General features: G+C 39.0%; 5 protein-coding genes across 11 annotated transcripts; 4 read left to right on the top strand and 1 right to left on the bottom strand.

The window, feature by feature from the left end:
- The first annotated feature begins 401 nt into the window (after window positions 1-401).
- LOC7458449 (uncharacterized protein At1g76660) lies at window positions 402-4,268 on the top strand. Of its 5 annotated transcripts, XM_024600632.2 has the most exons (4): window positions 1,401-1,636; window positions 2,321-3,413; window positions 3,608-3,722; window positions 3,859-4,006. In XM_024600632.2, the coding sequence occupies exons 1-3, from the start codon at window positions 1,553-1,555 to the stop codon at window positions 3,697-3,699; spliced, it is 1,269 nt and encodes a 422-aa protein (XP_024456400.1). In that variant the 5' UTR covers window positions 1,401-1,552; the 3' UTR covers window positions 3,700-3,722; window positions 3,859-4,006. The 5 variants fall into 5 exon arrangements, with proteins under 5 accessions (XP_024456399.1, XP_006383805.1, XP_024456400.1 ...); XM_024600631.2 differs by lacking the exons at window positions 1,401-1,636; window positions 3,608-3,722 and adding an exon at window positions 402-1,381 and having other exon boundaries at window positions 3,859-4,268; XM_006383743.3 differs by lacking the exons at window positions 1,401-1,636; window positions 3,608-3,722 and adding an exon at window positions 422-1,381 and having other exon boundaries at window positions 2,324-3,413; window positions 3,859-4,268.
- A 1,110-nt stretch (window positions 4,269-5,378) lies between these two features.
- On the top strand, window positions 5,379-6,417 carry LOC7479123 (probable calcium-binding protein CML31). Its single transcript, XM_002307796.4, has one exon. The coding sequence runs from the start codon at window positions 5,687-5,689 to the stop codon at window positions 6,278-6,280; it is 594 nt and encodes a 197-aa protein (XP_002307832.1). The 5' UTR covers window positions 5,379-5,686; the 3' UTR covers window positions 6,281-6,417.
- LOC18099719 (uncharacterized) lies at window positions 6,324-7,566 on the bottom strand. Of its 2 annotated transcripts, none has more exons than XM_024600633.2 (4): window positions 7,402-7,566; window positions 6,925-7,059; window positions 6,783-6,815; window positions 6,324-6,609 (listed from the first exon to the last, which is right to left on the bottom strand). In XM_024600633.2, the coding sequence occupies exons 1-4, from the start codon at window positions 7,564-7,566 to the stop codon at window positions 6,517-6,519; spliced, it is 426 nt and encodes a 141-aa protein (XP_024456401.1). In that variant the 3' UTR covers window positions 6,324-6,516. The 2 variants fall into 2 exon arrangements, with proteins under 2 accessions (XP_024456401.1, XP_024456402.1); XM_024600634.2 differs by having other exon boundaries at window positions 6,925-7,019.
- Window positions 7,567-7,834: 268 nt separating this feature from the next.
- LOC7458447 (uncharacterized) lies at window positions 7,835-10,783 on the top strand. Of its 2 annotated transcripts, none has more exons than XM_052453056.1 (9): window positions 7,835-8,008; window positions 8,281-8,418; window positions 8,519-8,640; window positions 8,803-8,863; window positions 8,972-9,112; window positions 9,281-9,388; window positions 9,575-9,803; window positions 9,898-10,143; window positions 10,440-10,783. In XM_052453056.1, the coding sequence occupies exons 1-9, from the start codon at window positions 7,835-7,837 to the stop codon at window positions 10,520-10,522; spliced, it is 1,302 nt and encodes a 433-aa protein (XP_052309016.1). In that variant the 3' UTR covers window positions 10,523-10,783. The 2 variants fall into 2 exon arrangements, with proteins under 2 accessions (XP_052309016.1, XP_002307831.2); XM_002307795.4 differs by having other exon boundaries at window positions 8,191-8,418.
- Window positions 10,784-12,243: 1,460 nt separating this feature from the next.
- On the top strand, window positions 12,244-14,806 carry LOC7479122 (protein LYK5). Its single transcript, XM_002307794.4, has one exon. It carries the CDS (start codon window positions 12,589-12,591, stop codon window positions 14,551-14,553), a length of 1,965 nt encoding a protein of 654 aa, XP_002307830.3. The 5' UTR covers window positions 12,244-12,588; the 3' UTR covers window positions 14,554-14,806.
- Window positions 14,807-21,515: the final 6,709 nt, after the last annotated feature.

Raw genomic sequence — 21,515 nt, 5'->3', positions numbered from 1 at the left:
ATGCAAGCACGGGATATTGGTCCCATGAGAGGTGGGCCAATGTCCATGAACCCCACATCGATAAGCATTTACCATACCAACTCTAACTTCAATGCTCTTTTTATTTTATTTTACCTGCATTTAACTCTTACTCCCCTTAGGCCTTAGCTCTTTCTTTATTTTATTTTTTTTATTTCCTGGTTTCTTTTCTTTTAAACCTCTATTCCCTCAAATAAGAGGTAAAAAAGGCCGATCGTCTCTTTTGAAGGATAGCGCTGAGGCGCCTCCACTGGGACGGCGTCCTTTTCATTTATTTTGTGTAAAAAAAAAAAAGAGAGTAAAAATAGGTCCGGTGTCGTAAAAAATAATAATGATAGTGATACTCACGTCTATTTTTTTCTTTTATTATTGTTGTTGTTAAAAAAATAGAAGAAGAGAAAAGACGAAAAGCATATTACAACTTACAAGCATTCATCAACAAAAGAAAAGCATACTACAAGTCTATGGTGAGGGGTGAGGGGTGAGGGAAAAGTGAGTTTGTCTGGGTCTGTGTTTCTCCCTTGTTAAAATCAGCAGAACAGCATCTCTCTTCAATCACTTCAATCCTTTTCGCTTTCTTTTCTTTTGTCTTGCCTTGTCTTTCCCTTTATTGTTTTTATCTTACTAAAGAGCAAAACAAAAAAAAGAAAAAAGAAAATCTTTTTGACAATTAAATAAAGGAATGCTAGATTATTAGTAATTTTGTAGTACTTTCATTTTTTTTTCCAGTTCTCTCTCTCTCTTCCTTCCTTCCTTCCTTATCTCTTTGGTCCTCTTTCTTTACACTTTTTTTTTTTTTAATTTCGAGTGTGAGTGCTATGGATAGAAATCTCTGGGTTGAGGGTAAAATCTAGAGGGTGTCAGCATCTAGGTTTTGGCGGCGGCGGCTGTTGGTAGCAGTAGTAATGGTATTGATGGTAATAGTGTGTTGAAGGGAGGAAAGAAAGGAGAAAGAAATGTTGTTTAATAGTAGTATTTGATTGAAAATTGATCAAAATCTAATACATATAAACTACGTAGTATATAATATAGTATAGTACAGTAGAGTACAGAGAGGAAATATGAAATGTGTGCGAGAGAGAGAGAGAAAGAGACAAAGAGAAAGTGATATTTATTTGATAGGGTGAAGTGAAGTCAGCGATCTTTCTTTTCTAAATCCACGACCAATATTAGTAATAGCAATTTGAAGAAGAAGAAGAAGAAGAAGAAGAAGAAGAAAGAGTGTGTGTAGTGTGTAGAGTTGAGAGTTGAAGTCAAAGGTGCAACTAGTAGTAGTGGTGGGTGGGTGGGTAATCTATCAGACTCGGTTATGGGGTCGGAGCAGAATAGATTCCCTCAGCAGCAACAGCAGCAGGAACAACAGGTACGTCTTTCTTTTTCTTTCTTTCAATTTCCAGTAGATCTGGATCTGATGCCTCTATACCATCTTTCTCATAAATGCCCTTTGCTTTTCTTTTTGTTTCAATCTTCTTTTTCCTTCATTCCTTCCTCAGATGAATAGATAGATCTGTAATCTTATTTTATTTGTTACTCAATGCTTATCGTCTTCTTAATCATCGAGCAAATGAAATTTTGCAAATCATATGTATCGAATGAAAAAAAGAGCACAGATCTGATGGTAAGGACCATCTTTATCTACTAATTGTTTTCATTATTGTATTTCCAGATCAAACAAACAACACATGCTATCACTATATCACTAACGTCATAGGATAGCCTTCCTTTCTCTCGGATTATTTTGTTTAATTACCCTCAGAAACCATGTATGATTAATTTATTACGTTCTATATATATACACCAAGTTTCTCCATTTGACATTGTGGTGCGTGCGGTTGGAGATGCTACTCCACTCCACTTCATGTTTTTTTTTGGTTTTCATTGCTTGAACATGAATTTCATCTCAAATTATGGAATAAACTTGTATTTGAAAATGCTACAACTTGTAACTTTTTTTAAACCCACCTTTTTTTCTCTTCAAATTAATGAAACTGTAGTACCAAGTTGTGATGAAGCTCTTTTTCCCGCATCTTTTAATTTTCTGGGTAATAATGTATAATAGAATTGGATCAATTAGAAAAATTTATCTTTTGATTTTTTATTTTATTTTTCATTTAGTGATGTGATAAATACTATTCATGTATGTATGTGTGTGTACAAGGTGATTCTATATCTATTTCATTTGAATTTTCCTTTTGAATTACTCGCTACACAAGCTCTTGATTTCTAGCATTTGGATTTGATTTTCATTTTTCACATTTGCAATTTGCCATCTAGTTATAATTTGTCTTGACTGTATATTTAGCAGAGCAAGAGATGGGGAAAATGCTGGGGGGCATTGTCTTGTTTCAGTGTGCAGAAAGGTGGAAAGCGCATTATGCCTGCATCTCGTATTCCTGAGGGCAATGCATCAGCAGCCCAACCAAATGGACCTCAACCTGTTGGCCTAACCAATCAAGCTACAGCGCTAGCTCCGTCACTTCTAGCTCCCCCATCTTCACCAGCCTCATTTACAAATTCTGCTCTCCCATCAACTGCTCAGTCTCCTAGCTGCTTCCTTTCTGCTAATTCACCTGGGGGTCCTTCATCCACAATGTTTGCCACTGGACCTTATGCTCATGAAACCCAACTGGTTTCTCCTCCTGTCTTCTCAACCTTCACAACAGAGCCGTCTTCTGCTCCTCTTACACCCCCACCAGAGCTGGCTCACTTAACTACACCCTCTTCCCCAGATGTTCCTTTTGCTCAATTCCTTACATCATCTAGGGATCTCAAAAGTGCTGAAAAGAACAATTACATCGTTGCATCTGATCTTCAAGCAACATATTCACTCTATCCTGGAAGTCCTGCAAGCAGTCTCAGATCACCAATTTCTAGGACTTCAGGTGACTGTTTGTCAGCATCTTTTCCCGAACGAGATTTCCCCACACACTGGGATCCGTCAGTTTCTCCCCAAAATGGAAAATATTCAAGGAATGGACCTGGCAGGCATTTTGGGCCCGAGACTGCCGGTGCCTCCATGGTGTCGCAAGATTCAAATTTCTTCTGTCCTGCTACATTTGCACAGTTCTACCTGGACCATAACCCACCATTTCCTAATACTGGTGGGAGATTAAGTGTTTCCAAGGATTCGGATGCTTATCCTGCTGGTGGAAATGGACACCAGAACAGGCATAATAAAAGTACCAAGCAAGATGCAGAAGAATTAGAAGCTTACAGAGCATCCTTTGGGTTCAGTGCTGATGAGATTATCACTACTCCTCAATATGTAGAGATTTCTGATGTAACGGAGGACTCATTTAGCATGACTCCTTTTACTTCAACCAAACCTACAATGGAAGAAAGCGTGGAAGCCTTGTCTCCAGATGAGGGCCAAAAAGCATATGCAAACTATGAAGGTGAATTCTCTAACTTTGTTTCTTGTTCTGAAAATCATGAAAAGAGAAAAAAAATTGAAATCTCAGAACAGTGGCATTGAAATGTAACTCGACCTAGGTTCCCAAGTATCTTTTTATCTATGTTTTCTCAACAATCAACTATTTGATTATGTTTTTCCAATTTGCTGTTCGATGTTCTAAACTTTAAAATGTAGTGGGGAAAGCTCCTGTTAGAAAGATCTGTGCCTTCGGGTGGATAAGAAAGGGAGCATGGCAAGGGATATTCTCGATGATATTGGAATGTTAACGCCAAGGCTTTTGTTCCCTCATGTCTGTGAACAGAGCACCTTCATCTCCTCACATGTCTCTGTGCTTTTATTTGCAACTATAATGCTGTGACCATGTACAAAACATCCATTTTTTTAAGATGTACTCTCATAGTCATCCTTTGTTGTATTTAACTCAGATCCAAAATCAAGACGGCAACCTGGGAATATATCTGGATCAAGAACACCCGGCAACCATGTTGTGACTGATGATGACATATTCTCAAAGATGGCATCATCCAAAATTAGCCGGAAATATCATTTGGGAATATCGACCTCTGATGCAGAAATTGACTACAGAAGGGGAAGAAGCTTAAGAGAAGGCAAAGGAGATTTTGCATGGCATGACTAGAGTAGAGAAAAGCAAGCTGCCTTTTGTTTTCCATGTGTATTAAATTGAAGGTTTCTTTGTCATACTCCTCTGTTTGCGTTCCTGTGACAGGTGGCATGATCTAACCTGTGATCTAACCTATTCTGTCTTCCCTGCTGCTCTTTCAGGTGTGTGGCCTGGTATCTCTGATTGATGAGTGTATTGCTTTTGTTCCTAAAATTCCACTTCTCTATAAGTTATATATATATATATATATATATATATATATATATATATATATATATATATGCGATGCCTAATTATTTACACTTAAGTGGTGAAAATGCAATTTTCATCTCAAGTGCGCTTCGATGTCATGTCTTCTGGAAGATCAGTTGAGCAATAGCAACCTTCTGGTGGATATCTTCATCTATCATGTGTCGAAGAGACCTGTGCGTATCGTATGATTAGCTTTTTATTTGATAAAATGGAAAACGAGGCATCAATCAGCGATACCTGATAATACACGAGGGTGGTGGCAGTAGGTTTACGGCAGCACAATCTTGGTATCGATTTTTCTTTCTTTTTGAATTTTTAATAAAAACAAAGGCCTAGGTAAATGAATCATATTTTTTTAATCCAAAACTTTGCCTTTACTTGGCAAAGAAAGGAAAAGGCTTTATTCCTTCCATCTCCTTTCTCTGTGCTAATTGTTATCATGGAAAAGAGTCATCAACGTGACACGAGGAAGTAGTGGATTTGCTGGGGATTTTATTTTTTATATGGATTTTGTTTCGAATATTGCGAGCAATGGATTGAATTGCGGACCCTAAACCCAAGATTGTAGCAATATATTAACCAACTAATTTTATCAACGAAAAAAAATTAATGAACAGGAACTTATAATTTCAACCATAACTTCCAGAAATCTGTTTGAGGAAATTAGGAGTGACGAGTGAGGAGTTTTGCAAAGGCAATGCGTGACGAAATGAAGACCCCCCCCGCTTTGACCATGACTGCATACCTGACGGTGACCGACAGCATACTATTGGCCATTACTACCACTGGATTTGTTCCATATTTTCCTTGCTTGCTAATGGCCATCATGCTCCACAAGCTTATTAAATAAAAGTAAAAAAGCAACACGTGTCAATTAATCAGGATTCAAGCCCGTCCAGTCCTATTAGATATTTTTCCGAATAGAAAATTCCAGAAATCCCCAGAACTTGGAAAATGGAGGAAATAGAAGTCAAGGAGGAAGGTTCCGCCACGCGCTGCCTCGCCGCCCCTGGAACTTCACCTATTTAAGAAAAACAAGTTGCCTGGCCAAGCCAGCCATATTTTATTGCCCAACAAAAACCGTGTCCTCTCTCTCTCTAATCCATTCGTGTCTTTCCGCCACGTCTGACACCCGATTGCTGACCAGATCAGGCCATCAATATCCCCAAGAAACCAAACTGATATATATAGCCATCACCAATCTTCTTTCGGAAAACCCAATACAAACAACAATTTCTCTTCTCTATCTATCTAATTCCATCTCCCGTTTCTTCCTCTACAACTTATACTCGAGTACGCACGCACGTTCTAGTAGTTAATTAGTTGAAACCTCAAACTACCTATCTGAATATCTCTATATATTTTACCTGTCTGTTATCATGAAGTCACACTCAGTTTCATCCTCACCTTCATCTTCACCTTCCGGCAACTCATCTCCTCTTGCAAGATTACGGCGTAAACTATCTCCCCGGAAACCCGACAATAACCACCCAGTTTCTCTTCCAGCTCCCACAAACGTTAATAACTCGACTAGTGCTATTAATGTAATTGGAAACAACCAGCTACAAAGGGTCTTCAATTACTTTGACGAAGATGGAGATGGAAGGATATCTCCTGCTGAGTTGCGGAGCTGTATTACTACTGTTGGAGGTCAGCTTTCCATCGAGGAAGCTGAGGCCGCCGTCAGCTTCTCTGATATGGATGGAGATGGGTTGTTGGGATTCCAGGATTTCCAATGCTTGATGGCAGGGAGTGCTTCAGAGGAGGAGAAGACAGAAGAGCTCAGACAGGCTTTTGGAATGTACGAGACTGAGCCTGGCTCAGGCTGCATCACTCCTACCAGCCTGAAGAGGATGTTGAGTCGACTGGGGAAGTCTAGGTCCATCAACGACTGCAAGGCTATGATTCGTACCTTTGACCTTAATGGAGACGGTGTCCTTAGCTTCCACGAGTTTTCTGTCATGATGCGCTAGCCCAATATTCTCATCCATGCCCTGCCCTTATATATACATTCAATTCATTTGTTCTCGTTCAAGTGCTTAATTATTCATTCTTTTTCTGTACACACATACTTGAATTTTATCAACTTTAAGTTCGTTCGGGAGATCAATATCTGTTTTACTTGCATGCATTTATTCTTCGCAATCTTATTGCCTGCTAAACTTAGAAATCATTTGCTACCCAATATCACCCTGAAAATGATGAAGTACTAACAGAGAACGAAAATTTCTGCTGCTCCCATATTTTCCACCCACTTTTCACTTGGCCCCTCTGTGAAGGGGAAGCAGTTGATCCCCCAGCACTATAATTCATCTCATAAAGCATTGCCATCGCAATAGTAAGCAAACCACAAGAATAGAAACTTGGTAAAAATAGCATTACTTTTTGCAATCCCTCGAGTGGGAGGAAAGAAACCAAAATGATAAAGATGATTCATTGCGTTTAAAATTAAGAGTGAAGTAGAGGACAACTGACCTTCGAGGGTATGCTTCCAAGGGCAGATCTTCCCTGAAAACATAGACACGTGTATGATATACTATCTATAAAGGAAAACAGGAAGCAAATACACAACCTAAATAATAAAAGTATGAAACAAGGTGGGTTTTTTTTTTTTTACCTCGGGAACAATTTTGTTGAGGAAAGTCTCAGTGTCGTCTCGAACATCAGAGTCGTAATTCTCATTGATAGTGAGAGAGGCGCTTGTTTGATGCACTGAGATGATATAAATATATGTAAACATATATAATTCAATCTGCATTCATCAATTCAATAAATAAAAATTGTGTGATGCACTGAGATGATATAATTCAATCAATAATAAAATAAAACTATTCTTCGGTTTATTTTAGAGCCCGTAAAATTAATCTTGGCCGAATATCTATATTAATAAAAAAAAATAAAAAAATAAAACAGAGAGAGAGAGGTGAGGAAAAATTTTGATTCACTTGCAAAAGAGATGAGCAAGGCCGCTCTTGAATTCTGACAAGTCACTCCCAATTTCATTCAATATCTACACGATGCATAAATGTTTGAATATATTCTTGCTAACAAACTACTCCCAAGTAAAATTTCGATACAAAGAAAAAAAGAAAACCTTTGGAGTAATAAGATGACAGCCACGGCGGTGTGGGAGTAGAGTAATAGTCTTCTGAGCCCACCTGGGAGCATCAGCAACCATGGAATCGGTGAAGGGAGGCTTTGCTGTGTAGAGGGAGTTGACACGGAGCAGCGGAGGAGGAGGCGAGGAGGAGAAGAGCATGGAAGAAGCGTGGAGGACATGATTTGTTGAAGAACAAGAAAAAAGGCCCACAAATTTAGTTGGTGATGGATATTAGAAGAAGCCCAAGCGTGCAAAATTAATTTTATTGAAAGGTTTAATGGGCTCCTTAGTCCATTCACAGGCCCTGTTTCTGTGGCTGCCCTTCTCCCTGTCGTCGACATTTTTCGATATGTCTACTCTACGGTGCTTTAATCTATAGTATCTTTTATTAATACAACAGTGCTGCTAATAGTAGTAGGAGTAATAAATGGGCAAGAGGAGTCGGTGGTTGTGGTGGATGGTGGTGGCTGTAGGTGTAGTAGGAGTGGTGGCGACAGGCACAAAGAGCGGCGCGGGGGAAGGGGAAGGAAAAGGGAAAGTGTTAGAGCCTCTCGTCACCAGAATTGCCTTTGGATCCTGCGCCAACCAAAGCGCTCCTCAGGTAATCGTAAGCTCCAATTTCATATTTTGCTTTTCCTTCTCATCATCATTCGACACATCCCTTCACATCACCTATAGATAGCTCACTCACTGTTTCCTCTTACTCTTCTCTCACCCATGGCTGAACACATATATTCACTCCTCGTCAGTCAATCAATGATATTATTGTTATGCAATTGGCAGCCCATTTGGAATGCCATAATTGACTTTGATCCCCAAGTTTTTATTTGGCTGGGAGACAACGTTTATGGAGACACTAAACGTCCTTTTAAGTTATTTGGAAAGGAAAGGACTATTGGGCCTTGGAAGAATGCTCCTAGGTTTATCCCTTCCTCCCCAAAGGAATTGGAATCCAGATACCAGAAAGCTAAGAGTAATCCCGGTTATTCTCGTCTTCGACACACTACACAGGTACCACCTACCTACTACTTTCCTTAAACCTCACCTCACCTTATAATTACAATAGTAACAAGTGATCCCTCTCTTCACACTTGTCTTACCAATATCGCAGGTTATTGGTACCTGGGATGACCATGACTATGGATTAAATGATGCTGGAAAAGAGTTTGGTGGTAAAATCACTAACCAAAAGCTTCTCCTCGATTTCTTAGACGAGCCTCAAGACAGTCCTCGGTGATTAAGTCTTTTCCTTTAAAATTCCTTATCCTTTCCTTTTGTTTTCACTTGTATCAAGTTATGAAAAACTTGATCATGCTGCGAGTTTGTAAATTATAAGCACCCTACAATGCTTAGATGGCCAATTTAATCATTGTTTCTACGTTATTATATTTATAGGCGCAACCAGGAGGGTGTATATACTTCATATATGTTTGGCCCAGTGGGCAGACAAATCAAGGTGCGAAAGAGAATGCCTTCACATACTTCCTTAGTCCTCTTAGATATGCAGTTCAATTGTGATTTTCCTGGGGACGAACCCATATCCTTACTGGCCATTTTTCTTTAGGTCATCCTTTTAGACACGAGGTACCACAGAGACCCTTTGCGCAGCGATGGAAGTGTCCTGGGAAGTTCTCAGTGGACATGGTTAGAAAAGGAGTTGAACGGACCGAAATCAGCCATTACCATCATTGGGTCTTCAGTGCAGGTATTGTAGGGTTTTTACTGTCTAAAAATTATCAGATTTGCGATTGAATAGTTCTATATCCATGCACAAGGAAGCATTGATGCGAGCACCCATGCAAGCAAGCTGTAGAGACATATTTTGTCTGTTATTCACTGTTAATCCTGCAATCTCCTTTTCCCCATAATTCAGGTTATATCAAATCTTTCAGCAACCACTCGCCCATTGTTTTCTTTGGAGTCCTGGGGACGTTTCCCAAAGGAAAGGGATCGTCTTTTCAAATTGATAGCAGATACTAAGGTAATAGCCTTTAATTATCGCCGCAATGCATATCCCTGAGGAAACGAACTGCTTTCAGTAGCACTAATGATCTCGAGTGTATTAATACAAGCCGGTGTGGAGCATTTGATTTTTTTATTCCAGAGAGTAATAAATGCCTATTATCTGTGCGCATTACATGTTTTCCATTACTGCGTTCCTGTGCAGAGAGAAGGTGTCTTCTTCATCAGTGGAGATGTTCATTTTGGAGAAATTTCTAGATATGACTGTGCTACTGGATATCCACTATATGATGTTACTGCAAGTGGGCTTACACAAGCTGTTGAGAAAGCGGTCCCACATGTATTTAGTTTGATAGTGAGATTTGTGGCATGGCTGACACCAACGACAATGAGAGTGATCAGCACAAATTGCAGATTCAAGTCATGCACGTATGGTAAGGAGTGGCTTTTTCAGGTTTCTTTTATGATAATGCTTCTGGTTCTATTTTTAAAGCGTTTCTTGGTATATCAACTGTAAATTTCTTTTAGGTCAGCCAAATTTTGGAGCAATTGAAATTGACTGGAGCACAACCCCAGTAACCTTGAAACTTGAGGTCAGGGACATCGTAGGGTACCCCGTCACTGGTGTAAAATTTCCATTAGTGGAATTGCAATCACGTGGCTCAGTGCCATCAGTTAAAGCAGGGGAACATCGAAGGCATTGCTCCCTTGAAGTTAATCTGCCATGGATGATCAAATATCGCCTGGCAATTTTATTCTACTGTTCTGTATCTGGTATGCTATCTCTCATACTAGCAGCATCCATATCCTGTTCATCTCATATGAATTTTTCTCATTGGTAGAAATTTTTTGCCCGCATGCCATTTCATGTTGAGTTATTCTAATGGGTTTTGAGCCTTGTATTCCATGCTGAAATCCCTAATTTTGAACCATTTTATTTTAGTTGGATCAATGGATAGCCAACTTTTTCAATCTTCTTGCTGGCAATATACAAAAACGAAGTGGAGTATTCGGTTATATTATATTCTTGCGCTCCATTTTATTAATTGTTATACTATTGTTTGTTGCAGCATTGCTTCTTGCTATGATTGGGCTGGCTTATGCAGCCACATTAGCCTTCAGACTGTTCCTCCACAAATGCAAGCTAGATTGAATACGCCTTAGTGGAGAGGATAAGATTTAGGATACAGGTTCTTGCCATCATGGTGCTGATATCAAAGACTCACAAATGGGTACAATTTTTCAACCTCAAATTCGTGAGCTTTTTTTTTAATCTTATTAATGTGGATTCCATCTTTTACTGGTTCCATGGCTCTACATTCTACATTTCGCTGTCATAGTCCTCCACTGAACAATTGCTTATAACAAACATGTAATGGGTTGTTTAGTCTAACAAAGAATTCCATTCCTTTTTTGTTATGTGTGTGTGTGTGTGTGTGTGTGTGTGTGTCTATATATAGATATATATATATATGATGTGGTGGTTACTAGTTATGGATCGCGCAATTAGGAAGTAACAGTTGCGAACTTGGGATGGAATTGTGGTTGCCATCCTAGCGATATATATATATACACACACACACATGCAAGTTGGACATTTTTTCTTTTGCCCGGGGGATAAGTGGTTCAGGTAGTTCAACCGGGAAAGCGCTGTACGAACTTGCGTACAATGTTTTATATGAATTTGGTACTCTAGTCAAATAAGCAAAGAGAGAGTTGGAAATTGGAATATCCATTACTTGGATCTTTCCTGTGTTTGCTATCAGGTATGCCTCCCTTCTGACTTTCCTCCTGAGTGAGTAGGTGATGCAATCTAGGGTTACATGCCTTCTTCTTCGAACCTACTTTTTTTTTTTTACTATGTTAGGACCTTTCCACCCCCTCAAGGCTAAGAGCTTATTTGAGAATAGCTAGCTTCAATTCAATTGCAAAGATCACATTCCGCAAAAGGCGAAAGAAGTGATTTAGCTTAGAAGCACCTCTTGATAGACGCATGGGCAACCCTTGGCAACGCGGTGTCTTAAACTTGTATCTATCTGTGTTTCGCCAACAAAAACATAAAAAATAATGATTTTGTTGTGGTGCGCACCGCCTTGCCAAATAGTGTTCTGGTGGTAGAGTGGTCGGCTCTTAACTGATTGTAAACATTTCTATCCATCGTTTTGAATTCTAACCTCAACCAGCCATGATAAGGCTGAATGGAGTAGAATCCTAGACTTGCTCGACAATGAATTTAGATTTACCAAGTTACAGTTAATTGCATGTTTATTTATTGAAAACTAGTTTTTATGAAAAATAAATTTCTAAAAAATGAATTATTTTTTAATATTTGCTAGTATTATGAAAAATAAGCTGGGAATTTTTTTCAGTGTTTGGAATTGATACGAAAAATAACTTATTAATGTTTTAGTTTTTTTTTTCAAGTTTATTAAAATAATAATAATCAAATCTTATAGATAAAAAGGTTAAAGGAGGATGAAATTAAAGAAAAAAATATTTTCATAAATTATTTTAAATAAAATAAATAATAATTAAAATAATAAAGATAAAAATTGATGAAATTAAAAAATATATAATTTTATAAATTATTTATATAAAATAAATAGATATTAAATAATATGGATAAAATTTGATAACAACAAAAAATTTAATTTAAAAAAATAAAATAAAGAAGAAGACAATTCGTTTTGATTAACCTTACATGAAAGTTAAGAAGAAAAGAAGTTTATTGCGTGTTAAGGTTTAGCAAATTCTCCGAGGACTTGGAAATATTTTGTTTGACAGGAAAGAAGGGTGGTGGGTCAAACTACGGAATCATTCATAATAGCAGCAGCAATAGCTAACGCGTTTATATTATTGACTTGCCTGTTGATCCCTAATTTCCAAGCCCTCTCTCTCTCTCTCCCTCCCCCCATTGTTAAATCAATTCAAGACAATGACAGTTTAAGACCAAAACCCACGCCCACGACTGCTATGCCTATCATCCACTCCCCTTCCTTGCTTTCCATGTTCTCGGAATCGATATCCATAGTCAAAACCAAAACCAAAGAAAAAAATTATCTTCTCGCTGAAACTAATTCTTTCCACCCGGATCCAATCAACATCCTCCACCCCCTTGTTAACCATATATTTATTATTCAACCACAGAACTGATTAATTAGTGAATTAACAGATCTTGAGTTGCTTGATCCATCCATCCCTCACCTGAGCTCCTGTTCCATGGACTTTCTTCTACTGTATCTGTATGTGGTGCTGCTGCTCTCACCAGCACTGGTACAAGGGCAACAAACCTATGTAGCCAACCACCAACTGGACTGCTACAACAATGCCTTCAATGAAACGACCAAGGGATTTCTGTGCAACGGAGTTCAATCATCATGCCAATCCTACCTCACCTTCCGATCTATGCCTCCCTACAATTCTCCTGTCCTTATTGCCTATCTCTTAGGCGTCCCACAATCCGCCACTCGCATCGCCTCCATCAATAACCTCTCCTCTGACACTGCCACTATTCCCACCAACACCCAGGTCGTGGTTCCAGTCAACTGCTCCTGTTATGCCCGTCAATATTACCAGCACAATTCCACCTATCAGCTCAAGGACAAATCCGAAACCTACTTCAGCGTGGCCAACAACACCTACCAAGGCCTCACCACATGCCAGTCCTTGATGTCTCAGAATCCCTACGGCGATCGGAATCTGTCACTCGGTCTCACTCTCCAAATACCCCTGAGGTGTGCTTGCCCAACTTCCAACCAGAATGCTTCAGGGATCAACCACTTGCTCACCTACATGGTCACTTGGGGCGATTCCATCTCTTCCATTGCCCAGCTGTTTGGCGTTGACAAGCAGAGGGTACTTGATGCAAACAAGCTGTCTTCCTCCAATATCATTTTCCCCTTCACTCCGATTCTGGTTCCTCTGCCCACTGAGCCCACCAAAATTGAACAGCCATCGGCAGCCCCTCCGCCTGCCGCACCATCTCCGCAGACTCCCAATGTTTCCGTTGGGGGCTCTTCCGATCACAAAGCCTTGTATGTGGGTGTTGGGATAGGAGCTGCTTTCCTCATTCTTTTATTTGCTGCGTTTGGATTTCTGTTTTGGCACCGCAAATCTCGTAAGCAACAGAAGCCTGTCTCCACTTCAGAACCCGAAACGCTGCCATCAGTCTCTACTGATTTCACTGTACTCCCAGTCTCCAACAACAAATCTTGGTCTCTCTCTTCTCATGACGCCCGATATGCTATTGAGTCCTTGACTGTCTACAAATACGAGGACTTACAAGTGGCCACCGGGTACTTCGCCCAAGCTAATCTGATCAAGGGCTCGGTTTATAGGGGATCTTTCAAGGGTGACACAGCCGCAGTCAAGGTTGTGAAAGGAGATGTCTCCAGCGAGATCAACATTTTGAAGATGATCAATCACTCCAACGTCGTCAGGCTCTCTGGTTTCTGCTTACATGAGGGCAACACTTACCTTGTTTATGAGTACGCCGACAATGGCTCTCTCACTGATTGGCTTCACTCTAACAACATATACCGAATTCTTGCTTGGAAGCAGAGAGTTCGGATTGCCTACGATGTGGCTGATGCCCTCAATTACCTTCACAACTACACCAACCCGTCCTATATCCATAAGAACTTGAAGACCAGCAACATTCTTTTGGATGCCAACTTGAGAGCCAAGGTTGCTAATTTCGGCTTGGCAAGAACACTGGAAAATGGCCAAGATGGTGGACTGCAACTGACAAGACATGTGGTAGGCACTCAAGGTTATTTGGCCCCCGAGTACATCGAGAATGGAGTTATCACCCCGAAATTAGATGTTTTTGCTTTCGGGGTTGTGATGTTGGAGCTCTTATCTGGGAAGGAAGCAGCTGCTACAGCTATTGACAAGATTGCAGGAGACGACTTGCTCTCTGTAATGATAATGCGTGTGCTTGAGGGGGACAATGTGAGAGAGAAACTCTCTGCCTTCCTGGACCCTTGCCTAAGAGACGAGTACCCCTTGGATCTAGCTTTCTCAATGGCCCAACTGGCTAAAAGCTGTGTCGAGCATGATCTCAATACACGACCTTCAATGCCTCAAGTTTTCATGATGTTGTCCAAGATCCTCTCGTCTTCGTTGGACTGGGATCCATCCGATGAGCTCAATCGATCTAGGTCTATAGACAGTGGCAGGTAGATAAATAATAGCACGTTTGAATTCACATCAGTATTAAGAACATGAAATAGCAGGTAGATAGAGCACAAGGCTACTTCTCACATATCAGTGAAGCCATTACGTTTTCTCAGACATGCCAATGTTGTTGGCATTAGCTATTACATTTTATCAGACATGCAACTGGACACCTGAAATGTACTTTCTTAACACAACATGTTCCCAAGAGTGTCATTGTCACTGTCTTCTTATTCTACTTGATTTCTCGAGCTTACAACCCGTGTAAAATTTTCCTAAGGATACCAGTTACCAACATCTACTCCTGCCAGTTATGCTTTTGGCCATGAACAAGGGAATTCCAGGTTTTAAAGGAACATAGTATAATAACACATTGCAGTTGTTAGTTAACATAATTTACAACCGTGCAATTTCTCCTCTTGAGCTACTCCAATGAGTAAAACCCAACCTTGAGGTTCTAGCATGCTGTAAGTACATTACAATCGTTAGGTTTTTTAACCAGTAGGATACAACATGATACTATAATTTACAGACTATTCGACTAATGCTGGTAAATCATATATATATATATAAAAACCGGAGGGTGAAACAAGTTCTTCTAAGCCATACAATGCAGGATTTTGCCTCTGCACCATCCTTTCCAAACTAGCATCTTTGAGCATGGAACTCATTCCGTAAGCTTATGCAAAATTTTCCAATAGCTCAAAGAAGAAGGATTTGCATGGATTGCCCGGAGAACCCATTTAAGTTGGCTTTGACAGAATTCCACCCTGGATGGAGATTTAAACCCAGCTTCTGAATGTCTTGCAAGCAAATGCATTTGAACGAAGAGTTCCGCAGGTCTCATTTCTGTACAAACGTGAACCATACAAAAAAAAACCACGAGTGTGTTTGTTAAACACCACTAATGATTAATTAATCAGAGCTCAGAAATAATATGCATCTACCACCAGATATGCAGCCAGTGACCAGATCAATATCTACCTGGGCCTTCTGATCCTTTTTTTTTTGGGCGGGCACGAGTATAATTTTTGACAGTTCAAAATCTTGAATGCTATGCATGTCATTGTTTAAACAAATTTCTTATCTAGAATGGTTGAACCACATTGATATGATGGATGAAGATTCCAAAATGCTGATCGTAACATTGTAAAACTGCAAAATCAAAGCTTTTTGCCTTCAAATTTATATCAAAAGACAAATCATTTGAAGTGGTCACATGATGCGTTGGTTTGCAATTTTATTTAAGAAGAAATGCAAACTAAAAGCTAAAGACTACCTCCCCCTACATACACAACAGCCAACCGTGTCTATTTTCATCTGCACTTTTGGCCCTCTACCCATCATATAGCCCATCAATAATGCATTTCATACGTTTTTTCTTGGCCTTTTATGTCATCGTAACCAACAGTTCTTGATTTGACATTAAAAGATTTTACCTGCGCATCTTCAAAATTGATATAGCTAGCAGTTATTGACAAAACCATCAAGTAAAAACGTCTGGCTTGTGGAATTCTAGTACCACAGCACCACTAATAGCAGTGCAATTTGATGCAAAATGAACTTGCAAGAAAATCGGCATTTCAGAATAATGTAAATAATAAAAAGATCTCCAGTATCTTAAACTGTTCACACCTGGTGGCCAAGAATACCATTCAAGGCGGAGGTTCTTCTCCCAGTAAAAAGATCTCCCTTCTGCTTGTGCTAACAACAACAATACAGCAGGCAAGGGAATGACGGAATTTGCATGAGCACTGGTGAGGCTCCTTGAGGCAAGAGATAAGTATCAGAGCTACAAAACTGTCTGGAAGGCAAGTTCCATCCATGCGACACCTGAAATCATTAATGATTCAATTACATCGAAAAAAATAAATGAAAATAACCAAGCAGTTTTTTTAATCATTAAGGTAAATTTCTAGGATAACTTCAAAAGTTTGTTATAACTACACTAGTCACCCCTATCAAAGTCTTTTTAAAATAAACAAATTACTCATTAGGACATCCCACAACTTTTAACGTTGTAGTAGATTCACAAAACCTCTCCAATCTCATTAGATAGTTTAGTACTACTTGTTTCTATACAACATTCTTAACATTTGCTCATTATTTTGTTCAAGGGGGGAAAAAGAGAGAGAGAATTTGCAGAGATACAAATACAGCTGGGACAGTGTTCCTCGGATGAGATCAGACCATTATTCTCCCTTTTGCTAATTCTCCATGGATCACATACCGAAAGGATGTACTCTTTGACAACCATTGGATGATGCATTCGTTAACCTTTCCCCTCATGCATTTTCTCATAGCCTTCAGTTGCATTTCTGTCAGACACTCACTTATCAACTCAATCACAATCACCCCTCTCGTATCTATTGACAGTAGAAAAATCTTTGACTCCTTGTGCACGTTAACCTTGGATTGAATGAACTCTTCTTTAGAACGCTTTAATTCCTGAAAGATATTCTTTTCCGTGTAAACTCGAAACTTATTTTGAAACCAGTTGTAAGTTCACTTTATACAAGACTGAATGCATGCAACATATATAATTAATGGAGTTAAGGAATTTTAAAGAATTTGAAGAGGAATGTTCATCCTGCTGGGTGCCCCCCTAATTAACAAAGCGCAAAATGAACGAGTGGCTCTGGGTATTCCAAGACATAGTACATGTCTGATGCTCCGCGTCTCAGATCTCCTTCCTGCAGAAAAAATTCCCTTTAGCCACTGCATTCACGAGGGTTAAGAAAGGAAAATAACGCATGAAAATATTTCAAAGAACATAATTGCTTATTTGAAAGTAGAATAACTCTATGAATAGATTTGCTCTATTTCTTGTATACAATGACTCGGCTCATTATTAAGGCGGCGTCAAAGTAATGTGTAATAGGATTAACAGATCATACACTCAATACACCTTTTTTATAGTCTTAGATTTAAATTTTAACGAAACGTTATCAACCTAACCACCATAGACAGTAGCTGAACAGAAAATAGAAAAAAAAAACATCATGATACAGTGCAACTTGCCCTCCACTTCAGCCTATCATTGAGAATGTCATCAACTTGATCGCTTTTCAATACTCTTTGCATCGCATCACAGCGCATCTTTAACACCCTCCTTCATCCTAAAGTTGCCTTACTGCCCTTTAAACCAAGGCATTTTGATCATTCCTCTGGCCTCTGATACTTTTCCAACTTAAGAAACCAAAAGCTGTAAGAACACAGAGGAACAAGCAACATAGAACCTGATGTTTTCCATTATGTTTGGATTTTATTGTCCAATAAATTCTCTGTGTATTCGTTCACAACACAATCATGTACGCCCTCTTATTATATATGCAGGAACATCCTTGGATGTGATCAGTATATAACTTCTATTAGGATTTAAAAGTGAAAGGCATATTGGATGAGTAGTGTGACAGAATTCCTAAGATGAAGCTTTTTATAATGCATGCGTCCATGCAATGTCCACCCACATTGTATGCTGCCTGAAATAAGAGAATACAACGACACAAGAACAGGTACAAAATAAGATTTCTGACTACAAAGTTATAGGTATATTGGTGTAAACATTCTTGACCTTCAAAATGGAAGCACTTCTCACCAGATATTATACGTCCCATATGCTAAATATGCCTGCCATGAAAACCTCACAAGCACATCTAATATGCATTGACAACAAGAGCAATAATGATATCAATGTGCAAAACACTAGCGGGATGAATCAAGGTAGATAAATCATGGCACATGTATAGGTGATTCAACATACATGGTTTGAGCATTTGGTGGAGACTAAAGTTACCTCTAATCAGATGGGGAAAGTTGAGTCTTCTATAAACCCATCTTCTTGGCCATTTATATCAAATATCTCTAATACTTTTAGTTGTTGTATTCTTATCAGATGGAATCCAATTGTATATAATGTCTCTTGCTTGCACTCCTTTCTCCAATGAATTGTCACATGTAAGGTCTGGTCGATGGCTATGATTTTGTTGTCAATTATATGTATAGTCTCAACATTCCTATTGGTTGTCAAGATCTTTAGGCTTACTTGAGACAACATGCACTAGCCTTTCAATCTAAACCTTGACTCATATTGGGTGAATTTAATGCAATTATGAGTTAGAGGGATAAATCTAGGGTGATCCTACTTGGCATGGGTATATGGATGACTTTGGTTGTTATGAGTGGGAAGTGAAACTACTTAAAGTTCTTTATTTAAGGTTAAGGTTCACTTGGCACAATAGTCAACATGGTCGGAATACTATTCTTGAGAAGTTCGATTAAATATTCAGGAACACAACTTGGTTCTCTGTTTGCCCGACTACATGCTTGGTGTTCTTACCCAAAAATGCCTATGATCATAGTGTCATGATAGTACAACTTGGTCCTCCTCCTTCCAAGTTCAAAACTTCATTTAAGTTCTTAAATCTATGGGCTGACATGGATGATTTCTTGGATTTAGTTGGGGATACCTTGCAAACCCCTGTAGATGGAAACCCTATGTACAAGTTTACTAAAAGATTGGATTTGTTAAAGCCTAAGCTGAAGTCCTTGCATCACCATCACACTAGCCATATATCTAGCCGTGTGGTGGAGGCAAAAGCGAAATGAGATATATCACAAGTCCTTCTTGATGGTTTTCCTTAGTCGGAGGAGTATGTGAAGGATGAGAGGGAACTTATTAGGAAGTTTTCCAATTAAGTAAGGATGAGGAGGCTTTTTACAAGCAGAGGTCCAGAATTCAGTGGCTAAACTTGGAAGACAAAAACACTAAGTTCTTTCATAAGTTATTACTCCACATATAGGTTAAGAACAAAATTCATGGGTTGACTGGTGAGGCAAAAATTCAGGTTCATGATCAGCAGGGCCTAGGTCAGTTGACAGTTCGTTACTTTCAAGGTCTACTCTTTTCTCACTCGTCCATTCTTATCGGGTATGCCTCCAAGCACTTTTCTAGTAAGACTCCTCTTGACATGGTGCCTATCTTGGATTCTGATATCATTGATGATGAGATCAAATAAACTTTATTCTTCATCCTAGATGAAAAGGCTCCTGATTTAAATGGTTATACTTTTTTGTTTTACAAGAGAAGTTGGGACATTGTTAGTAAGGACTTCATTGCTAGCTATTGTGAGGTACTTCTTTCCTTCTTATGTTATTCCTAGATGTATTAATGCTACTAGGATTGTTCTCGTTCTTAAGATTGAGAATCTTGTCACTATGAATGACTTTAGACCTATCTCATGTTGTAATATGATGTACAAATGCATCTTTAAAGTCATTATGAGTAGATTGAAAAGGATTTTTCCTAATTTGTCCTACTCTTACTACTTTTGTTCCTGGTAGACGGATATCAGATGTCATTTTATTGACTCAGGAGCTTATACATTGCTATTATGAATTGGACCCTTCTGGGTTAGCCTACTATGACATGGTGATATTTACTTCAATGGGCATCCTTACACTTAAGGAAGAAAAAGGAGTTCATTTATCTATTTGCTCAGTTAGTCATCTCAGCCACAATTTATCTCATCTGGTATAAGCCATGTCTTCCACTAGTTTTGTTGACCTCATCAGGATGTTAGTGAGGAGATTCTTGAGCTTGTCTGGTCTTGTTTGGTGGAGTTAGAACCAAGGTATCAAATTCCTCTTAATCTCAAGTCCATTTGGCGTCTTCCAGTGTTATAAGGTATTTTGCTTTTGTTGTTACCCGAGTTCTGATTTTTAGGTTTGTTGTTGTTGCTTACCCGATTGACTGATTCTGGGTTTTTTATAAACCAGTCGACTGGTTCCCAGGTTTTTGGTTTTTTGTTTGAATAACCGGTTGTCCGATTCTAGGTTTTTTATAAACGAGTTAACTAGTTATCATATTATTGCTTCGGCTATCTATTTTCTAGAGTTTTGAGTTTTCTTTAACTTTTGCTTTGTTTTATGTTGCTTAAGGTCATTTAGATCTGGGTAACGAAACTTTGTACTTCTTGGTGTTTGCTCCAAATATTTTATACAGTTTTACCTTTAATACAATTACACATAACAAAAAAAAAAAAAAAAAAAGGGTGATTCAACATACATGTCACTACAGGCTATAAAGCCAATAAAACGAGACAAGATAATCACTACCATCTGGATTGAAAAGCAAAATATGGAACATCCACCGGTTGTTTCTGCTCTTTCAGTTTCAGATTGTTTAAAGGACAAGCTCGTATCATTTGGAAGCTTTGGCATTTGATGTGCATCATTTACAAGAAACTACAAAGAACAAGAGGTTGCTACCACATGAGCTACTCACTTTTCTTCTTTCGTTCTATCAACAAAATTATTCTACACACATGCATGACCAAGGCATTGTCTAGAACCCAAGCAAGTCGATGTCCTTAAGAAGTTTAGCAGCCAGGCAGTCAGGGGTGTAGATTGCCTCTGCTAACAACACCTTCTGTTAACAAAGATCAAAATAAGAAATGAGACAAAGGGGTTTATAATTAATAAAACATTCAACTATATTAACTGCACTACTACTCATCAAAATTAACCGTTCCTTTCATATTTCATGCAGTGATCCATGCCATTCCATTCACCCCCGTGCTATATAACTTGTTGTTTGTTAATTTTTCATTTTATGTTTGCAAGGACAGATAGCTTTGGTCTAGGCTGGGGACCTTTAGAAAGATGCAAGGGCCCAATATTTCAAAGGCTAGGTAAGCACAAGCCCATTGATGAAAAAATCAAAGAGACAAGATGGATTAGATTACTAGTGGGTCGGAGGAAAGCAGAGGCCCAACCTTAAACTGGTAAGGACCTTGAAGTTGAGAGGGTGCTTTAAGCCCATTATCAAGTATACATCAGATTAGAGTACTGGACATCTCTGGAGCCCGGGCTTCCATTCAATTCCAGAAAGGTCACTCACTCTCCAGTGAGATGAGATGGGCGGGAGGGCGTGGAGCCCTCATGTCGGAAACCACGCCATGACCACT

Source organism: Populus trichocarpa, chromosome 5 (genome assembly GCF_000002775.5).
Source record: "Populus trichocarpa isolate Nisqually-1 chromosome 5, P.trichocarpa_v4.1, whole genome shotgun sequence".
Taxonomy (NCBI): domain Eukaryota; kingdom Viridiplantae; phylum Streptophyta; class Magnoliopsida; order Malpighiales; family Salicaceae; genus Populus; species Populus trichocarpa.
This window is presented reverse-complemented; position numbering and strand designations above follow the sequence as displayed.